Source organism: Acipenser ruthenus, chromosome 3, assembly GCF_902713425.1.
Source record: "Acipenser ruthenus chromosome 3, fAciRut3.2 maternal haplotype, whole genome shotgun sequence".
NCBI classification, from domain to species: Eukaryota; Metazoa; Chordata; class Actinopteri; order Acipenseriformes; family Acipenseridae; genus Acipenser; species Acipenser ruthenus.
In genome coordinates, this window is record NC_081191.1 from 16694599 (window position 1) to 16710967 (window position 16369).

At 37.1% G+C, this 16369-nt stretch overlaps 1 protein-coding gene across 2 annotated transcripts in view; it reads left to right on the top strand.

Moving 5' to 3' along the window:
* LOC117394303 (intermembrane lipid transfer protein VPS13B-like) overlaps positions 1 to 16369 on the top strand; it is a 370657-nt gene that overhangs the window by 254546 nt on the left and 99742 nt on the right. For both annotated transcript variants that reach the window (XM_033992431.3, XM_033992429.3), the window contains exons 34-35: positions 11254 to 11956; positions 14145 to 14282. In XM_033992431.3, the coding sequence (XP_033848322.2) occupies positions 11254 to 11956; positions 14145 to 14282 (841 nt within the window). The remainder of the gene's footprint in view (positions 1 to 11253; positions 11957 to 14144; positions 14283 to 16369) is intronic.

A 16369-nucleotide genomic window follows, 5' to 3' on the forward strand; every position in this document is an offset into this window, starting at 1 on the left:
AGTTTCAAAAAGGATATTGCTGCTCTAGAAAGAGTGCAAAGAAGAGCTACCAGAATTATTCCTGGATTTAAAAGGCATGTCCTATGCAGACAGACTAAATAATTTAATCTATTCATTCTTGAACAAAGAAGACTACGCTGTGAACTGATTCAAGCATTCGAAATTCTAAAAGGTATTGACATTGTCGACTCAGGGGACTTTTTTGACCTGAAAAAAGAAACAAGGACCAGGGGTCACAAATGGAGATTAGATAAAGGGGCATTCAGAACAGAAAATAGGAGGCACTTCTTTACACAGGAAATTGTGAGGGTCTGGAACCAACTCCCCAGTAATGTTGTTGAAGCTGACACCCTGGGATCCTTCAAGAAGCTGCTTGATGAGATTCTAGGATCAATAAGCTACTAACAACCAAACGAGCAAGATGGGCCGAATGGCCTCCTCTCATTTGTAAACTTTCTTATGTTCTTATTAAAATCTTCTCAGTAATTGGTCTGAAGAATGTTCTCTGTCCATGTCATGTCTTGATACATAGAGACTTTACATAAAAAAGAGAATAACCAGCACTGCACATTTAGCAAGTGCAGTATTATAATCCAGCTGTGCTTGAGTCACTTTAAAGAAATGTAGTTGTGCTTGCACTAGCCAGAGGAAAGCAGAGTTGCATGATGCATTGTCCATTGCTTAGATATAAGATTGGGTTGAGCCTCATAAAAAGCAAGGTACTTCAGCTCTTCCAAGAGGATTCAGTGAATGCGAGTCAAGTACTGTACCAGCAGTGAGAATACTGCAAATGCTATTTGTTAGAAACAAATGCAAAACTTAGCGCTAGATAGTGAAATTGAGCTGTCACTTTTTTATCACTTGTTAACCCTGTTTAACCCTCTTTAAGAGGCATATCGGTTTCAGAAACTGAAAAAAAGAAAGAAATATAGCTTGAGACTGCTTTAGTGTGCAATAATAAATATCTAGCCCTCCCTGTGGTGCTGTCTTTACATTTTCTTGTTAAACATCTGTTAAGTAAGCAGATTGGTTTAAGTTATCTTGAATACACATGTTTTTATAGTGACAGTTCGTCTTGCTCTCTTCAATGTTATGAAACTATATCTTTTCTTAGGAGTTTTAGGGATCCTTAATATGTGAAAAAGCTGTTAATTGACAACCAGTCAAAACATTTCACTGACTTCCATTTATACAGTAAAACTATAATTTGTTTTTTAGATCTCTTTTCTTAAACAAACAATTGATTAAATAATATATTTTAATGAAAATCAAATTATGACTAGTAGCCACAGAACTACCTTTCTTTTCATATTGGCTCATTAAAATAGGCGTAAAGGTAGATACAAGCAGACAAAAAAAATAATAAAGACAACTACAGTATTTTAGAGTGACATTAGTCGCCTGGTGATGACCCTGGTTTCGTTTTTTAAATCACTGAGACTTGCATTGTGGGCAAGCCCACCCAGAGGAAGTCCTGGTCCAGCGCAGTTTCAACAAAAAACAGTCATTTCTTTCAATTGTATTGGACATTGGCCATGTGGTGGATCCCTGTAGGGACTTGGATAAGCCTTGCAACTCTGATACATGATAACCTCCTCATTAATAAACACTGCTCATTTCTGCGGTGTCTTATCTTCGAAGTCACTGCCTTTTATTGATATCTTTGCTCTGTATCATTGAACCAATCACACTTGTTTGACAACTTGTATCTGACACTATATAATTCTTAATTTTCATAATAAACAACAATTTGATGTGGAGAATCTAAAAAAGTTGCTGATAGAGGCCCAGTATAATTAAAAAGGATCTTATTCTTAAAGGGAGAATTCTATCAGTTCTGTCTTCAACATTTTGCACTTGAGTTTCTTACTATTGTAGCACAACGTATATGGGAATGATTCTATTTTTTTCACATTTGACAGTTATTTTATCACTCATTTAAAAAAGCACAAGAGTTGTAAGAACACAGAGTTCCTGAATCAACCTGTTGTTTTTATCAGAAGACGGGGCACACCCAGGCTAAATAATCAGTTGGTTGACTCAATAACTTTGCCTCCACTGTGTTATTTCTCATTTTCCTCGCAGCATCTTTTAACTTTAGTCATGTTGGCTTTTCTACATTCTTGACTGTTTTGTACATTTGTATTTTATAATCGTGCTATTACTTTTATTGATTTCAGTGCACCAGAAATGTGTGTGTGTGTGTGTGTGTGTGTGTGACTAAAGCATAGCAGGAATACTGTTTTCATAACCCTTTAGGCCTGATACCACTTCAGAGCTTGAATGTTCCATCATTACTGGGATGATTTATTCTTTCATTCCTGACCACAATAATATGTCTGCCAGTGCTCTTCCTCACATAGCCCCAGTGTCTAGCCAGTATATTGAGAAACATTGCTGCATCACTAAACTACTAACAAGCAGTGCCCTCTCAACAGTTATTCTGTCAACTTAATTATCCCATTCAAATGTACTCTTTTGTTTATTTGCTGTTACTACAGCAAACCCATCAAAGTAACCCAAAGGATGCTTATTTACAAATATTTATATTTTGCGAACATTCAGCTTATTTGCAGTGCTAACTTTGGAAATTGATAATACCTAAAATTGCAGAACAATCTGTCATTTATTTAAGTGTTATTCTTAAGTTAAGAACCACCAACAGAGCAGCAGCTTTGAACATGCCCAAGACAAAATCTTTCTGCCACTGAAATAAATGTGACCACCACAGTACAAAACAGGCAGCCTTGACACTGAATTGACCATGTTGCTTTTATACCTCCCTTACCATTTATAATGTTATTCTTTTTGTCAGTCTCACTGTTTGTATTTTCAGTATTTCAGCCCAAATGAATCCACATAGTCCCTGAAGCTTATGCTTAACCATTTAAAAAATCCAGTACTTAATCAGAAAGATACAGGACGACTTTGTCACAAGTCCTTGACCTCTGAGCTAGATTACCAGCTAAGCCCACCTAACACTTGGGACTTAGGCATTCATACATACTATATTTGAAATAGTAGATTAGAAAATGATTGCAACATGAAATCAAACCTAAATATAAATTACCCAAGATAATGAGACACAGTTGTTCTCTCTGTTATGATAAGAATCTGCGTTGACGCCCACAGCACTGTGCAAGTTTTACAGGCTCCTTGACACTTACAAACATTTAAGCAACATCTGGGTCTCTTGTCTACAAAGGGTGGATCAGTAAAACTGTATTTATGAACGTCTGTTATAGCCAATAATTTAAATACACAATAAGGTTGCTCATTTTCCTCTGACCTTTGTTTCACTAAGGGTCTGAATCAAGATGCCTGTAATCTTAATAATTCCAGATCTTATTACATCCTGTGAGTGTGGGATTCAGATGCTCATGACTGAAAGACTAGAATGTCAAAATGTTCAAATTATATTGTCACCAATATTCAGTATTTTAGATCCAAAATGTGACATCATTGGACGAATAGCTGTTTTACATGTCAGGAAAATATTAGAAAGTCTTTATTAGTACCATTCCAGCTCTTTATTGTGGTTGCATTGTAATAAAGTAAACTTTTCCTTCGTCATTTAAACAAAGTGTATCTGATTTTAAAGTATTTTTATTTAATGACTGTTTAGTTTGAAATATTTGTATATATTTCTTACCACTCTCTAATAATATATATATATATATATATATATATATATATATATATATATATATATATATATATATATACAGCTCTGGAAAAAATTAAGAGACCACTGCAAAATTATCAGTTTCTCTGGTTTTACTATTTATAGGTATGTGTTTGGGTAAAATGAACATTTTTGTTTTTGTTATTCTATAAACTACTGACAACATTTCTCCCAAATTCCAAATAAAAATATTGTCATTTAGAGCATTTATTTGCAGAAAATGACAACTGGTCAAAATAACAAAAAAGATGCAGTGTTGGCAGACCTCGAATAATGCAAAGAAAATAAGTTCATATTCATTTTTAAACAACACAATACTAATGTTTTAACTTAGGAAGAGTTCAGAAATCAATATTTGGTGGAATAACCCTGATTTTCAAGCACAGCTTTCATGCGTCTTGGCATGCTCTCCACCAGTCTTTCACATTGATGTTGGGTGACTTTATGCCACTCCTGGCGCAAAAATTCAAGCAGCTCGGCTTTGTTTGATGGCTTGTGACCATCCATCTTCCTCTTGATCACATTCCAGAGGTTTTCAACAGTCGTGTATGGAACACCTCCACAGAAGTGGTCTCCTCAAAAAGCAAGGAAATTAATTGCAAAAAACTACGTTAATGCAGCAGTTAGGGTTGAACTCATCGCCACAAAAGCAAGAAAACATGGTGTTAGGGTTTTTAACGCTAACTCACTATTCCGACCCCCACACAAGCAGCCAAAGGAACCAAACAACACAAGCAACCGGAGACTGCTGTCATCAGGTAAGACATAGAACATGCAACTCTTTCCAGATGACAGGAGACGTCCATTATCATGGTCCACTGGTGCTGTAGCAGTGGATATACGCACCCACTGCAGGCTGCAGAACCGTATAAACATGTTTTGCATGCACTTTTGATCTCAATGCAAGTATAAAAATAATTGACATGTCTCAATGCACTATTACCGTTTTCTAGCATTTCAAAACATTCAAATAACTATATAGGCTGGCTGGTAGGGAGCCTGGTACGGGGCTCATTTCACCAGATATACTGTTTCCTCAATGGATGCTTCCAGGGACATTCCTGTCCAGAAATCTGCAGGGCTGCTCCCTGGAAGTCAGCACACATCTGTACCTCCCATTACCATATCAACCTTGAGTTATGCTGGGATGCTTGTCTTGCAGCATTGGTTCTGCAGTTTCTTTTTCCTAAACAGGGGGTGTGTGCCTTTACCCCTCCTCCCAGAGAACTGCTAGGTGTCTGCCATAAGTGTGGATAGTGTACCTTATCCACATCCCTAGAAATGAGGGTTACTCGCATGTAACCGTAGTTCTAGGAGTGGTATATGATGCACATCAAACAACCCACCGACCTCCCCTGGCATATGGCACACACCGAATCTTGCTTCCAGTGTGTAAGATATGATGTCACAGGCCTGTGCCGAGGAGGATACCACCCGGGTAGGTAGAAAGAGAAAGCTTAAAGACCTTCCGGTTAGAATAAAGGGGAAAAAGAATATTATCTGCATGTCGTTCAGGCCTCTCCGAAGCAGTCGACCCACCAGTGCTACGCCTTCAAATTGAAGAGATTTTTCATTTGGTGTCAGGGCATGGAGCTAGACCCCCGGTCCTGTCCAGTGGCGAGCATCCTGGATTACCTCTGGTCCCTCCCAGTCGGGTCTACTGTTGACAACACATTTTTTCAATGAATATAGATAATCTATATGAATATAGATAGATAGATAGATAGATAATTTAAGCAGTTTCTGGTTTGGTTTGATGAACATTAGCGAGTGGTCAGAAATGAGGGGATACTAGTACTCCACTGGGACATTATCACAGTATCTGGATCATGGTGCTATTCACTGAGCAGTCAGGAGAATATGTCACATTCAGTAGTAAAAGTCTATAAAATATTTACCCAAATATAATTTAAAAGTTTGAATGGGGTCGATTTTGGAAATTGTCAATACGTTAATTTAACAGCAGTGCTGCTGCTTTTAGTTAGTTCTAAAAAGTAGTGTCATACAGATGCACCAAATGTGATTGGCACTATGACTCTGTGGTTTCACACTTCTGAGATGTTCCACAATTTATGTCGTGAAGGATGAGCTCATGATTGGCTGAAGGAGGTTTGATCACTGTTAGGGAATGATTGTGTTTGGAGCTGGAAATAATGCTTCACCATTGCCGTTATATAATAGCAGTAATGACTGGAAAATAGGATTTAAACTGGAAATGTATACACATGTATTTTTTTCTTCGTTTATGGATAAATTGGTGGATGTTGAGAGTGCATATACCTGGTAACCTCCTGGCTTAAATATTGTATAAATACCATGTTGGCTGTCCCCTCTTGATTGAAAAGCATGGGAGAAGAGCAAGCCAGCATTTGCAGGAGTTTTATTTTAGGTGTATCAAAGGGTGATGTTATCGTTCATTAGCTCTAAAAATGCTGAATGTCAGGAATATTGCATTTCTGAAGACTCGCTAAAGACTTTGCAATGTGCTGCGCCTGTTGATGTGAACAAAAAAGAGATGTATTCAAGTTGGAAGCTAACAAAGCAATTCCATACATTCCCATGCCTTGCACATCCATTCACTTTATTGGTATGAAATGGGTGGTTTTGAAAGAAATCTATGTTTTAGCATGCATTTTTGTTTTAAAAAGAAATCTCTGTTGCAGGCCTTGCTTTCATAAAGTATTGCACTCTTATGGTCATTTCACCTGGAGAGTGATTGTCTCCACCCCTTTAGAGCCTTTTTCCTGTCATTTAGCCTTATTTATTTATTTATTTATTTCCAAAACTGCAGATCTACAGCTATGACCAAAGGTTTTGCATCGCACTATAGAATGAACTATTTTTGCTTCATAAAGTCGAATTAAATCTGCTAAATAATGTTACATTAACATATAGAATTACATACCGCTTTCTAGTTTTCCATAAACTTAAAGAAAATCTAACAAACATTAAAAAATGTGACATTTCAAAATCCAAAATGAAATACTGTACTACTATTATGGCTTCTTTGATTAAACAAAAGATCTAAATTATGTTCATATCGTTTATTTTTATTATGTTTCAATCCTAAAATTCTAGGTGATGCAAAACTTTTGGCCCGAGCTCTATATAGTGAATAGGAGTGCAAAACAGGTACGATTTATGAAATTATTTTGTTTGTTTTAACCAACTTAATGATTTATTTATTTTTTTAAAAACCAAATGTAAAAAAAACACAATTGCAGTGAATCATAAACAAAATAATGAAAACTTACACAGGTAACCTTTGCATATCGTTCACAAAGCCATCTTTGCAGTACAAAACAAAACTGAAAACAAGAACTTCCATTCTCCTGTTCAGCTTGCACGTTTTGAGTATGACAAGTGCCTACACTGTTACGGTAGGGGATTATTTTATGGCTTCTGTGTGGTAAAAGGCCCCATATTTGTCACAAGAGAATATACCACGTAATGTAAATGTAGTTCACAATTTTACTGGGGGGAAAAATGACAGGCTTGGGAGGAGGAGGTATTGAGAGGAAGGTATACAATGTCGGTTGCAAGGCTGTGTTTTGTTCAAATTCACTCTTTTTTTCTTGCTATTGATACCCTTATAAAAGTTTACCATGGTCATGGTTTTCACATGCTTTTCCATGCTTATACTATCATGTGTTTTTACCTTGGTTTGCCAAACTGTAGTTTGTTCCATACTTCACTATGCATCTCTCTGCTTTACCAAGGGCAAGGAAGCTTGCTGGTTGAATATCAAATTGTACGGTAAAAAAATGTCAGACTGCTGAGGTGCTCTTAGTCAATTAGTGTTCCAGTTTGGTCCAGTAACGAGGAGGGCTTGTAACCAGGAGGTTCCCGGTTCAAATCCCACCTCAGCCACTGACTCATTATGTGACCCTGAGCAAGTCACATAACCTCCTTGTGCTCCGTCTTTCGGGTGAGACGTAGTTGTAAGTGACTCTGCAGCTGATGCATAGTTCACACACCCTAGTCTCTGTAAGTCGCCTTGGATAAAGGCGTCTGCTAAATAAACAAATAATAATAATAATAATAATAATAATAATAATAATAATAATAATAATAATAATAATAATAATAATAATAATTCAGTTTTACTGTATTGAATTCCAACTGTACATTATTCTCAATATTGATAGAGCTGACAACACCTGCTTAATTTTTTTTTTTTTTTTTTAAATCATACTTAATTCTTTTTAACAACAAAGACAATTCAAAACAGTGATAGATACATTGGTCCAGTACACCAGTCACTAGATTTGACCTCATACATATTGCTGCCCTATAACCCTGTATTTTAACATGTGACAGGAGAAGCAGTGATAAAATATCATACTGTATGACAGCAAGAGTAGAGAAAGAGAGCATTCATTTGCAGTTTCCCATATAACTATTACAGGGTAAATGTATGCGGCCTTGTTGTATATGCTACAAGTCCTAAAGAGAACTTGTTAAATGTTATAAATATTTACGCAAATGTGTATTTTTTTTTTTTTTTATTTGCAGTTGCTTTGCTAAATCCTTTTTGCTGCATCCATTACATAGATTTGAAATTGAGGTACTGGTAGTTAATTTGCCAGATACCTTTAAGCTATTTCTTTACCAATACAATTTAATTTAATACAAACCATATGTAACAAATATCCTTGTTTCCTAATGTAAATGCTCGGAAAATCTTACATTCGAATATAAAGAGTACACATCCTTTTCTCATTAGTTGGAAAGGACAGGGATTTTGGCACAACTCTTTGTGGAAGCTCTGCATTGCTTTTTATATGGATTTCAGTTTTAGCCTTTGATGACACTGTTTAAAATAGGAAATATCTAATAAGTCAAGCATTTTGTTTAATGTGCTGCCAGTGCATTTAATATATGCCTGAAGTTCTGCAATACTATGTAACATACAGTGTGTATATATATATATATATATGTGTGTGTATATACACACACACATTTGATTCTCTCTAAGAGAAGGTTGGATCTTGAAAAGTAGCAGAGAGAGCACACTCAGAGCTGCTGTAATGCAACACATATGGGCAGAGGACACTGAAATGCAATGTACAGTAGATTTTTATTGCTTAATCATAATCATGTTAATGCACACCAGTAGCTAATTAAAGAAAACTTTTATCATTCACATCAAATGGATTGTGTAAAGAGCCAGGGGGCTTTCTTCAACAGCACTAGCCTTTAATGGATGTCACTGTTGAATTTACACAGTATGGATTTCGGTGCATGGCAGCCCAGTGCGGCCTTTTGTGCCAAAAAGACAGCAGAATTTCTTTCCTAATGTCACTCGTCTTCCATTCCTGTCAGAAATCTGTTCCCAATTATAATATTTTTTGTGTTTGCTAAACATTTAACTTCCCAGGTTTTCTTAAAGGTGAAACCTTTGTATATTAAACTTTGGATTCCTAAGGTATAGGTAAAACATTTATCAGCATTTTATGACTTAATAAACAGTTTTCTTTTTTTTTTGTATACTATCATTTTATTTTAGTTTTATTACGGGGCTTTATATATGTCATGTGGTTTGGTGTCCTGGAGACTTACTTCTGCCTAACATTTCTGTAATTGATTTACAGTCACAACAGTGCCATATGTGTCAGTCATTTTGTTAAAAAAGATAGTGTCAATGCATTCCTTGTAAAATCAGTCATAACAGTAAGCATGTGTGAAATATTAAAGGGTACATAAGGGCCTTTTTTATTTTATTGTTACATGTTCCCATGTGTTGCTACAACTGTTTACGTAAGGTGTGTGTATTGTTTAATTTTATTTATTTTTTTAACATTTTGACCACTTTTTTAAACTTTTAAATTGCATTCCCTGCCTCAAGGTGGCTTCCCATGTAGCCGCGTGGATCTCTCAGTACGTACATTTCCCATCATCCTCCTGCTCACTGGTAAATCCATCTCAGTTACATATGTCAGCAGGAGGATGATGGGAAATGTACTTCTGAGAGGTCCATGCAGGTACATGGGAAGCCATCTTGAGGCAGAGAATGCAATTTAAAAATTTAAAAAAGTGGTAAAAATTAAAAAAAAGAAATTAAAACAATACACACACCTTACGTAAACAGTTGTAGCAACACATGGGAACACGTAACACAATAAAATAAAAAGGTCCATATGTACCCTTTAAATTGAAGTGTTTTTTTTTTTTTTTAAATGAATCCCTTTTACTTAATTATTGTGTCTAGCACAAATTTTCCCTAAAAGAGAAACATAACACTGCATTTTAACTTAATGAAGCGGATGAGATTACAAAAGTTCCATTGTATTACAATGATAGGAGAACTAGGATTACACAAGAAATAAAAGATAACGTTTTTTAAATTGATTTAAAAGTATCACATTTAGCTGTTATAACAAGGAAACAAGAACGATCCAGACAGATGGTAAGAATTATGTTGATATTTATTAGTGTTTCTGATTAAACTCATGCGATTCTAAAGTGCTAGCTCAGTATGTATGTATGTATGTATGTATATATGTATGTATGTATGTATATATGTATGTATGTATGTATGACAGCCAAGCATGAAACAAGTTAATTTATGAGACCATCAGAAAAGTGATGTAATATGTTAGGGTCACTTCTCTGAAGCATTGCAAGAGATCTGCCAAGGACATTTTAAACAGATGAAGCACTCCTTGTGTAATGTTAAACATAAAATATGAAGTAAGAGATGAAGAAAACACTGTTCAGGACCCAGATAGCTACTTGCCAGCAGGTTGACTGGTTGCCATGTATTGTAGATAACAGTGGAGATTTCCAAAAGCAATTATAGAGGCGATTCTGATTTTTAGCACTTCAACAAGTGGGAGTTGCACAAACATTCTCTATGATAAAAAAAAAAAAAGAAAAGCATTATTTGTTGAAATATGACTGATGTCTGCTGAAAGGGACTGTTCTTTGTTAAACAGTGTTGACTGAATTCTTCTTCATAGTACTAGTAGTTTTAGTAGCTATCCTGGATACCCTAAGACAATAATTTTGATAATAGATTATAATAGATTTGATAATAAATTTGTACAAACTTCCTGTTTATAGCAGAACTGTTACATGTCTGATGTAAATATAAATGTTTAATAGTATTTCTATTAGAGCTGTATTGCTTTCTTGCTTTAGCTGTGTCAAGATAATAATATGAGCTGTGTCATACAGTTCTCTGTCTCGCAGGGTATTCCATTTAGACATAGCATAATTGAAGGGAGTGTTATGTGTAATTTTTCCTTGTGCAATGCAGTGACCAGAAATACTACTTTAGTCATGTTCTCTGAATGGTGTCATTGTGAGTTTTAAAACAAACAAAAAATGTATGGTAAATCTGAAGCCAGGAAACCGCAGCTTTATTCAAACGTTACAGCAATTGTAGTTTGTACTTTGATTTTAATTTGAATGCCATAATAAAATAGCTACAGATCCAGTCTTTTTATTAAAAATGCTTTGATTAAATACCAGAGCACTGTGAGGGAAACAATGAAATGTCTCTAGAAATCACATTTTCCTCATTATTCTTTTGGTAGTTTACTACTGTTTCTGTTTATCCACAGGTCTCTAAACACGAGCAGAAAAAAAACGCCTCAAACAGGGGAGGAGGTGTGGACACTTCCTCCCGGCACAGCAGGGCCCAGGACAGCGGCTTCGGCAGCGATAGTGCTCGGATTCGAATTGTTCAGATCGAGCAGCTGAGCGGGGCCAGCCACCATCGCATCGCACGGCCCTTGCGCAAATCTTCCATTGTGAAAAACCTCAACTTCATTCCTTTTGACATATTTGTCACAGCCAGTCGTGTCTCCCTCATGACCTACTGTTGCACGACCGCATCCAAACCTAGCGCTGCTTCACAAGAACAGAAAGAGTGCGAGAAAGTAGGCAAGAGTGCATTGAATATGTCAGATAATGAGTCAGATGTAACCCTAGAAAACCCATCCAGCCAGCTGGGAATTTCTGTACTGACTGCTGATGATCTCCTAAACAGTAACACATCTTCGCTCAGCGGCAAGGCAGCTGGTAACCTGTCCCTGGAAAGCCTGCACACACCTATCAGGTCTTCAGCCAGGCATGCCCTAGGAGTGACCATTGTGAGGCAACCAGGGCGCAGAGGCACCAGTGACCTGATGCTGGAGCCACTCCTCTACCTGGTGGTTTCCCAGCCTTCCCTGCTGTTGAGCTGTCACCACAGAAAACAGAAACTGGCTCTCTCAGTGTTTGACACTGTGTTAAAAGGTGTAGCCATGGACTACAAATGTTCAGGTGAGATATTGGGCTAAATTCTCAAAGCGATTTGAAATGAACTCTGTTGTATTAAATGCTTTTGAGATATAATGGACTAGATTCTGAAAGTTATTTACTCTAAATCGCCATTAGCACATTTTTTTTTCAGACAGGAGAAACACAATAAACATAAAGATACCAAACCAGATGTAAAGAACTAAGATTTTTAACTTAGGTACTCGTAAGTATTCTTCAGTTGTTTCTTTTATTCTTTTTAGAATTTTATTTGGTGTTTTTTTTCTTTCAGATAGAAATTGCGCTAATGACGATTTTGTGTAATTAACTTTGAGAATGTAGTCCATTGTATCTAAAAAGCATTTAACACAACAGAGTTAATTTCACTATTGCATTATTTCAGAGAGATACACTCAAGTTACAGTACATATTCGGGCTCCTGAGTGGCGCATCCATTAAAAGCACTCGCGTAGAGTGCAGGATGTGCCCTATAGTCTGGACGTCGCCGGTTTGAGTCCAGGCTATTCCTTTGCCGACCGAGGACGGGCGCTCCCAGGGGGTGGCGCACAATTGGCCAAGCGCCGCCCGGGGGGAGGGAGGGTTAGGTCGGCCAGGGTGTTCTCAGCTCACCTCGCACCAGCGACCCCTGTAGTCAGGCCGGGCGCCTGAGGGCTTGTCTGTAAGCTGCCCAGATCTTCGTTTTCCTCTGGCGCTGTAGCTCTGGGTGTCTGCATGGTGAGTCTGCAGTGTGAAACAAAAGCTGTCGGCTGACGGCACACGCTTCGGAGGTCTTCACCGCTCCCGCTCGTCGCGCTGGGGTGGTAGCGGTGAGCTGAGCTAAACAAAAATAATTGGACACATTGGGGAGAAAACTACAAAAAAAAACCCTAATTGCCGACTACTAAATAAAAAAAAAGAAAAAGGTACAGTTTGACTCAAACCCAAAGACAGGTCTATTATGTCAGTATTTATATTTCAAATAGTATTGACAGTCTTGGGTTAGTAGACTTAAATATTCATGACCTAAAAATTACTTGGCAGAATTTCTTCCTTGGGTTGCATGGTATGGTTGAGTTTGTTAACTTTTTTCAATCTTTGTAAGATAAAATGTTAAAATATGTAAACTGGTTTGCCTAATACAAGCTGTTCAAGGTTAAGCCAGGATTGCACAGAGGTGTCATTTCCTAACAGGACCTTCACAACAGCTTCCTCGGTTAAGAAACTCATCTTGGAATAATTTGTCATATTATCAATTGTGCTCATTCCATTATGATATGTTGTTATAAATTTCAGCTAGCGTCATTCAGTATGTATTTTTATCATGTCTCACAACCCTTTTAGGCAAGAATTTGAGTGAAAAATACCAAACACCAAAAAACATATGCTTAATCATCTGTACTCTGGACACAAATCACCATCTTTTCTTATTCATAACATGTTACCCGCATCGGTGAATACAGATAAAGTACTGTAATTGAAATTAAACTTTTAATATCAGCTTACATTTCACACAGAGACCAGGATAGCCGCTGTTTGTGTTACAAACAATCAGAAAATATAACAAACTCTGTGTATAACCTGCTTGCTTGAGCAAGCTGGGGTTACATTTGTTTGAATAATGTGCACTTCTTTCATAGTACTCAAAACACCATCGTATATTATATAAAATACCATAATCCAATCTCTATCAGGAGCGCTGGAACTAGGGGTGCTGGGGGTGCAGCAGCCCTGGCTTTGCATGGCTTCCATCATAAACAGGGATCACAGTTTTGTTCAATGGCTTTCAGCACCCCCACTTTAAAAATTGTTCCAGTGCCACTGAGCTCTATATAATAAGTAGAAAACGTTAAAACTTTTAAGTATTCTAGAATGCATTGCAAATGTATGCAAGCATAATGTTAGTAAACTATTGTTAGAACAAACAGTATTTCAGTCCACTAGATTAAATAGTGTTTTCAGCACAAATATTTTAATTATTATTTAAATATTTGTGCTGAAAACACTATGTAATCAAAGTTTCAGAATATTTTATGCATTACAATAATGGCAGAACAGCCTTAGATATACTGTACCTACACATGGTGCTAAAATAAAAGCCTTCATTTATTGGTACTCCTTACCTGATTGCATATCTCCTGACTGCTCTTGATAGAGACCCCCTTCATGTCATGACAGCTCTGGTACTTATTTGTTTGTTACTTTTTTGCTGCAGATCCAGGGAAGATGCTGCCGGAAGCTTTGGATTACAACGTGTTTTGGTTGCAGACAGTAGCAGGCGAGGCTGATGCAAAAACTGGCATCCCACCTCCTCTCCTCTCCCTTCAGATCAAAGACTTCCTGAACGGGCCAGGTGAGAACAGCGCTTTGTTGATATCTTCATCACTCACTGCGTGTAAATAAAGGGACATGTTACCACAAGATTCACATGGAGGTATCACCTGTATGACAAAAAATGAAACTTCAGGGAAAAGAAACTAGATTCCCTAAGGTATAGGTCACCAAAAAGGTGAAAAAATTTGCAAAAGTACAACGACTTCTGAAACAAGTGACAGTGTTAATAATGATCTCGTACAACACGTACAGTACACATTTTTATTTATATTTATACACAGTGAGGCTACTGCCTGTGTTATAATCAGTTGTGTGCCATTTTTAAGTACATGTTGTAAACTCATACTATGAGAGTCCCAGTTCAAATCTTCTAGAGGAAGGCCGCTACCACCTAACCTACAACTGATAACATCTCATAAACTATTTGATCTAATTACAGTCATTTATATTTTCAAGGATATGGAAACTCTTTGGGCAAAACCTAACAGCACCCTTCACTTTGACCTGTGACCTAAAAGCCATCTGTTATGAAATGAATTGTTTAACACTAAGACAAACAGTATTATGCAGGACCCTACCTGGATAGTTTTTTGTTGCGCAGGATTTTTACAGCCTTCAGTGATGTGCATCGAAACAGTAATTAAAGAGTAAAACAATATGTTCTTGTAAAAGGCAGATTTTAAGATAGCGTTTGTTTTCATGGAATCAAACCACATCACCTCTTAAACATGTTACAAATGATGCTTGCCATACCACTTGTGTGCATGGACACTCTATGAAGTCTTTTTTTGCAACTTGGCACTAGGAGGGTTGCATGAGTATTAATCCACTTTCCATCATTTTAAATTCATTAAACAATTCCAGCTCTGTTATGGAACTGTACAGGCGTATAGGCAAAGGTCTTCATGCCCTATTATTTCAAAGGGTTCTTCACCAGTGAATATAATGGCAGGTTATAATGACTGGAATAACTAGAATTGTAGTAAGTCTATTGCCTAGTGGTTCCCATAAGCATGATTGATTTCAAAGCTCTACTTTTGTGTTATATTGTGGGGGGTGTCACAGAATACTTAACAATATTGTCCTAAAGCTGTTTGATGCAGAAATAGCTGTGATGCAGTGGATCTACTGCACTGTAACAGAAGCAGACTGCTATGTATTCCAACATGTCCTCTCACCATGTTAATTTAGTTTGTTTCTTCATGAAGAATGCCATTAAAAAGGACTTTTGTGATTGTTCTGCATTCCGCTTTGATGCTGGCTTTCAGAAATTAGAAACAGGGATCTTGAGTATTGCAAGGCACAGACAGTATTAGGGAATGCCACCACCATCTTTAAAACATTCATATGTCAACTTCTAAGGCCTTAAACTTCTGATTCTAACTGAAAGAGACTATAACAATTTAAAATAATGAGGGAAAAAAACCTATTGATATTTGAATGATTACAGAAAGATTACAGCAAGTTGGTGGATCTGTTTCACTTTATTCATTCCACTAGTGTTTACCCCCAGAGGTGATTTATTTAACTTCATAAATAGAATAAAATACAATGAAAAGATGTTTTAAGTCACCTTTTCAAGTGCATAACAGAGACCAGTTGGATATTGACTTGGAACAGAGGGTAGGAGACGTACTATAGGAAGCGTACACACATTGATGGGACAAATGGCCTCCTCTGGTTCACAACGTTGCATATGTACTAATATCTGCACTTGAACACACGAACAATAGAAAAGTTACAAGCAAGAGTAGGCAATTCGACCCACCAATGCTTGCCCAGTGCCTAGTAGCTGACTGATGCCAGAACTTGATGTTTTCAGTGCCTAAAGGAACCCGATGATTCATCAGCGACAACGTGGCTGATAACCCATTCCTACACTTACAACTCTCCATGTGAAAAACTTTCCTACCCTCTACCCTAAGTCTGTCTCCACACAATTTCCAACGGTGTCCTCTGATCCTGGTGTCTGAGCAGAATTTTGCAAGACTTGAACTGCAATCAAGTCTTCCCTCACCCAGAACTAATAACTCAACTCCCCCAGCCCTTCCACCCATCTGAATACATGGCCCCAACTAGAACTACTCTCAACTTTCTCTGTTTTAA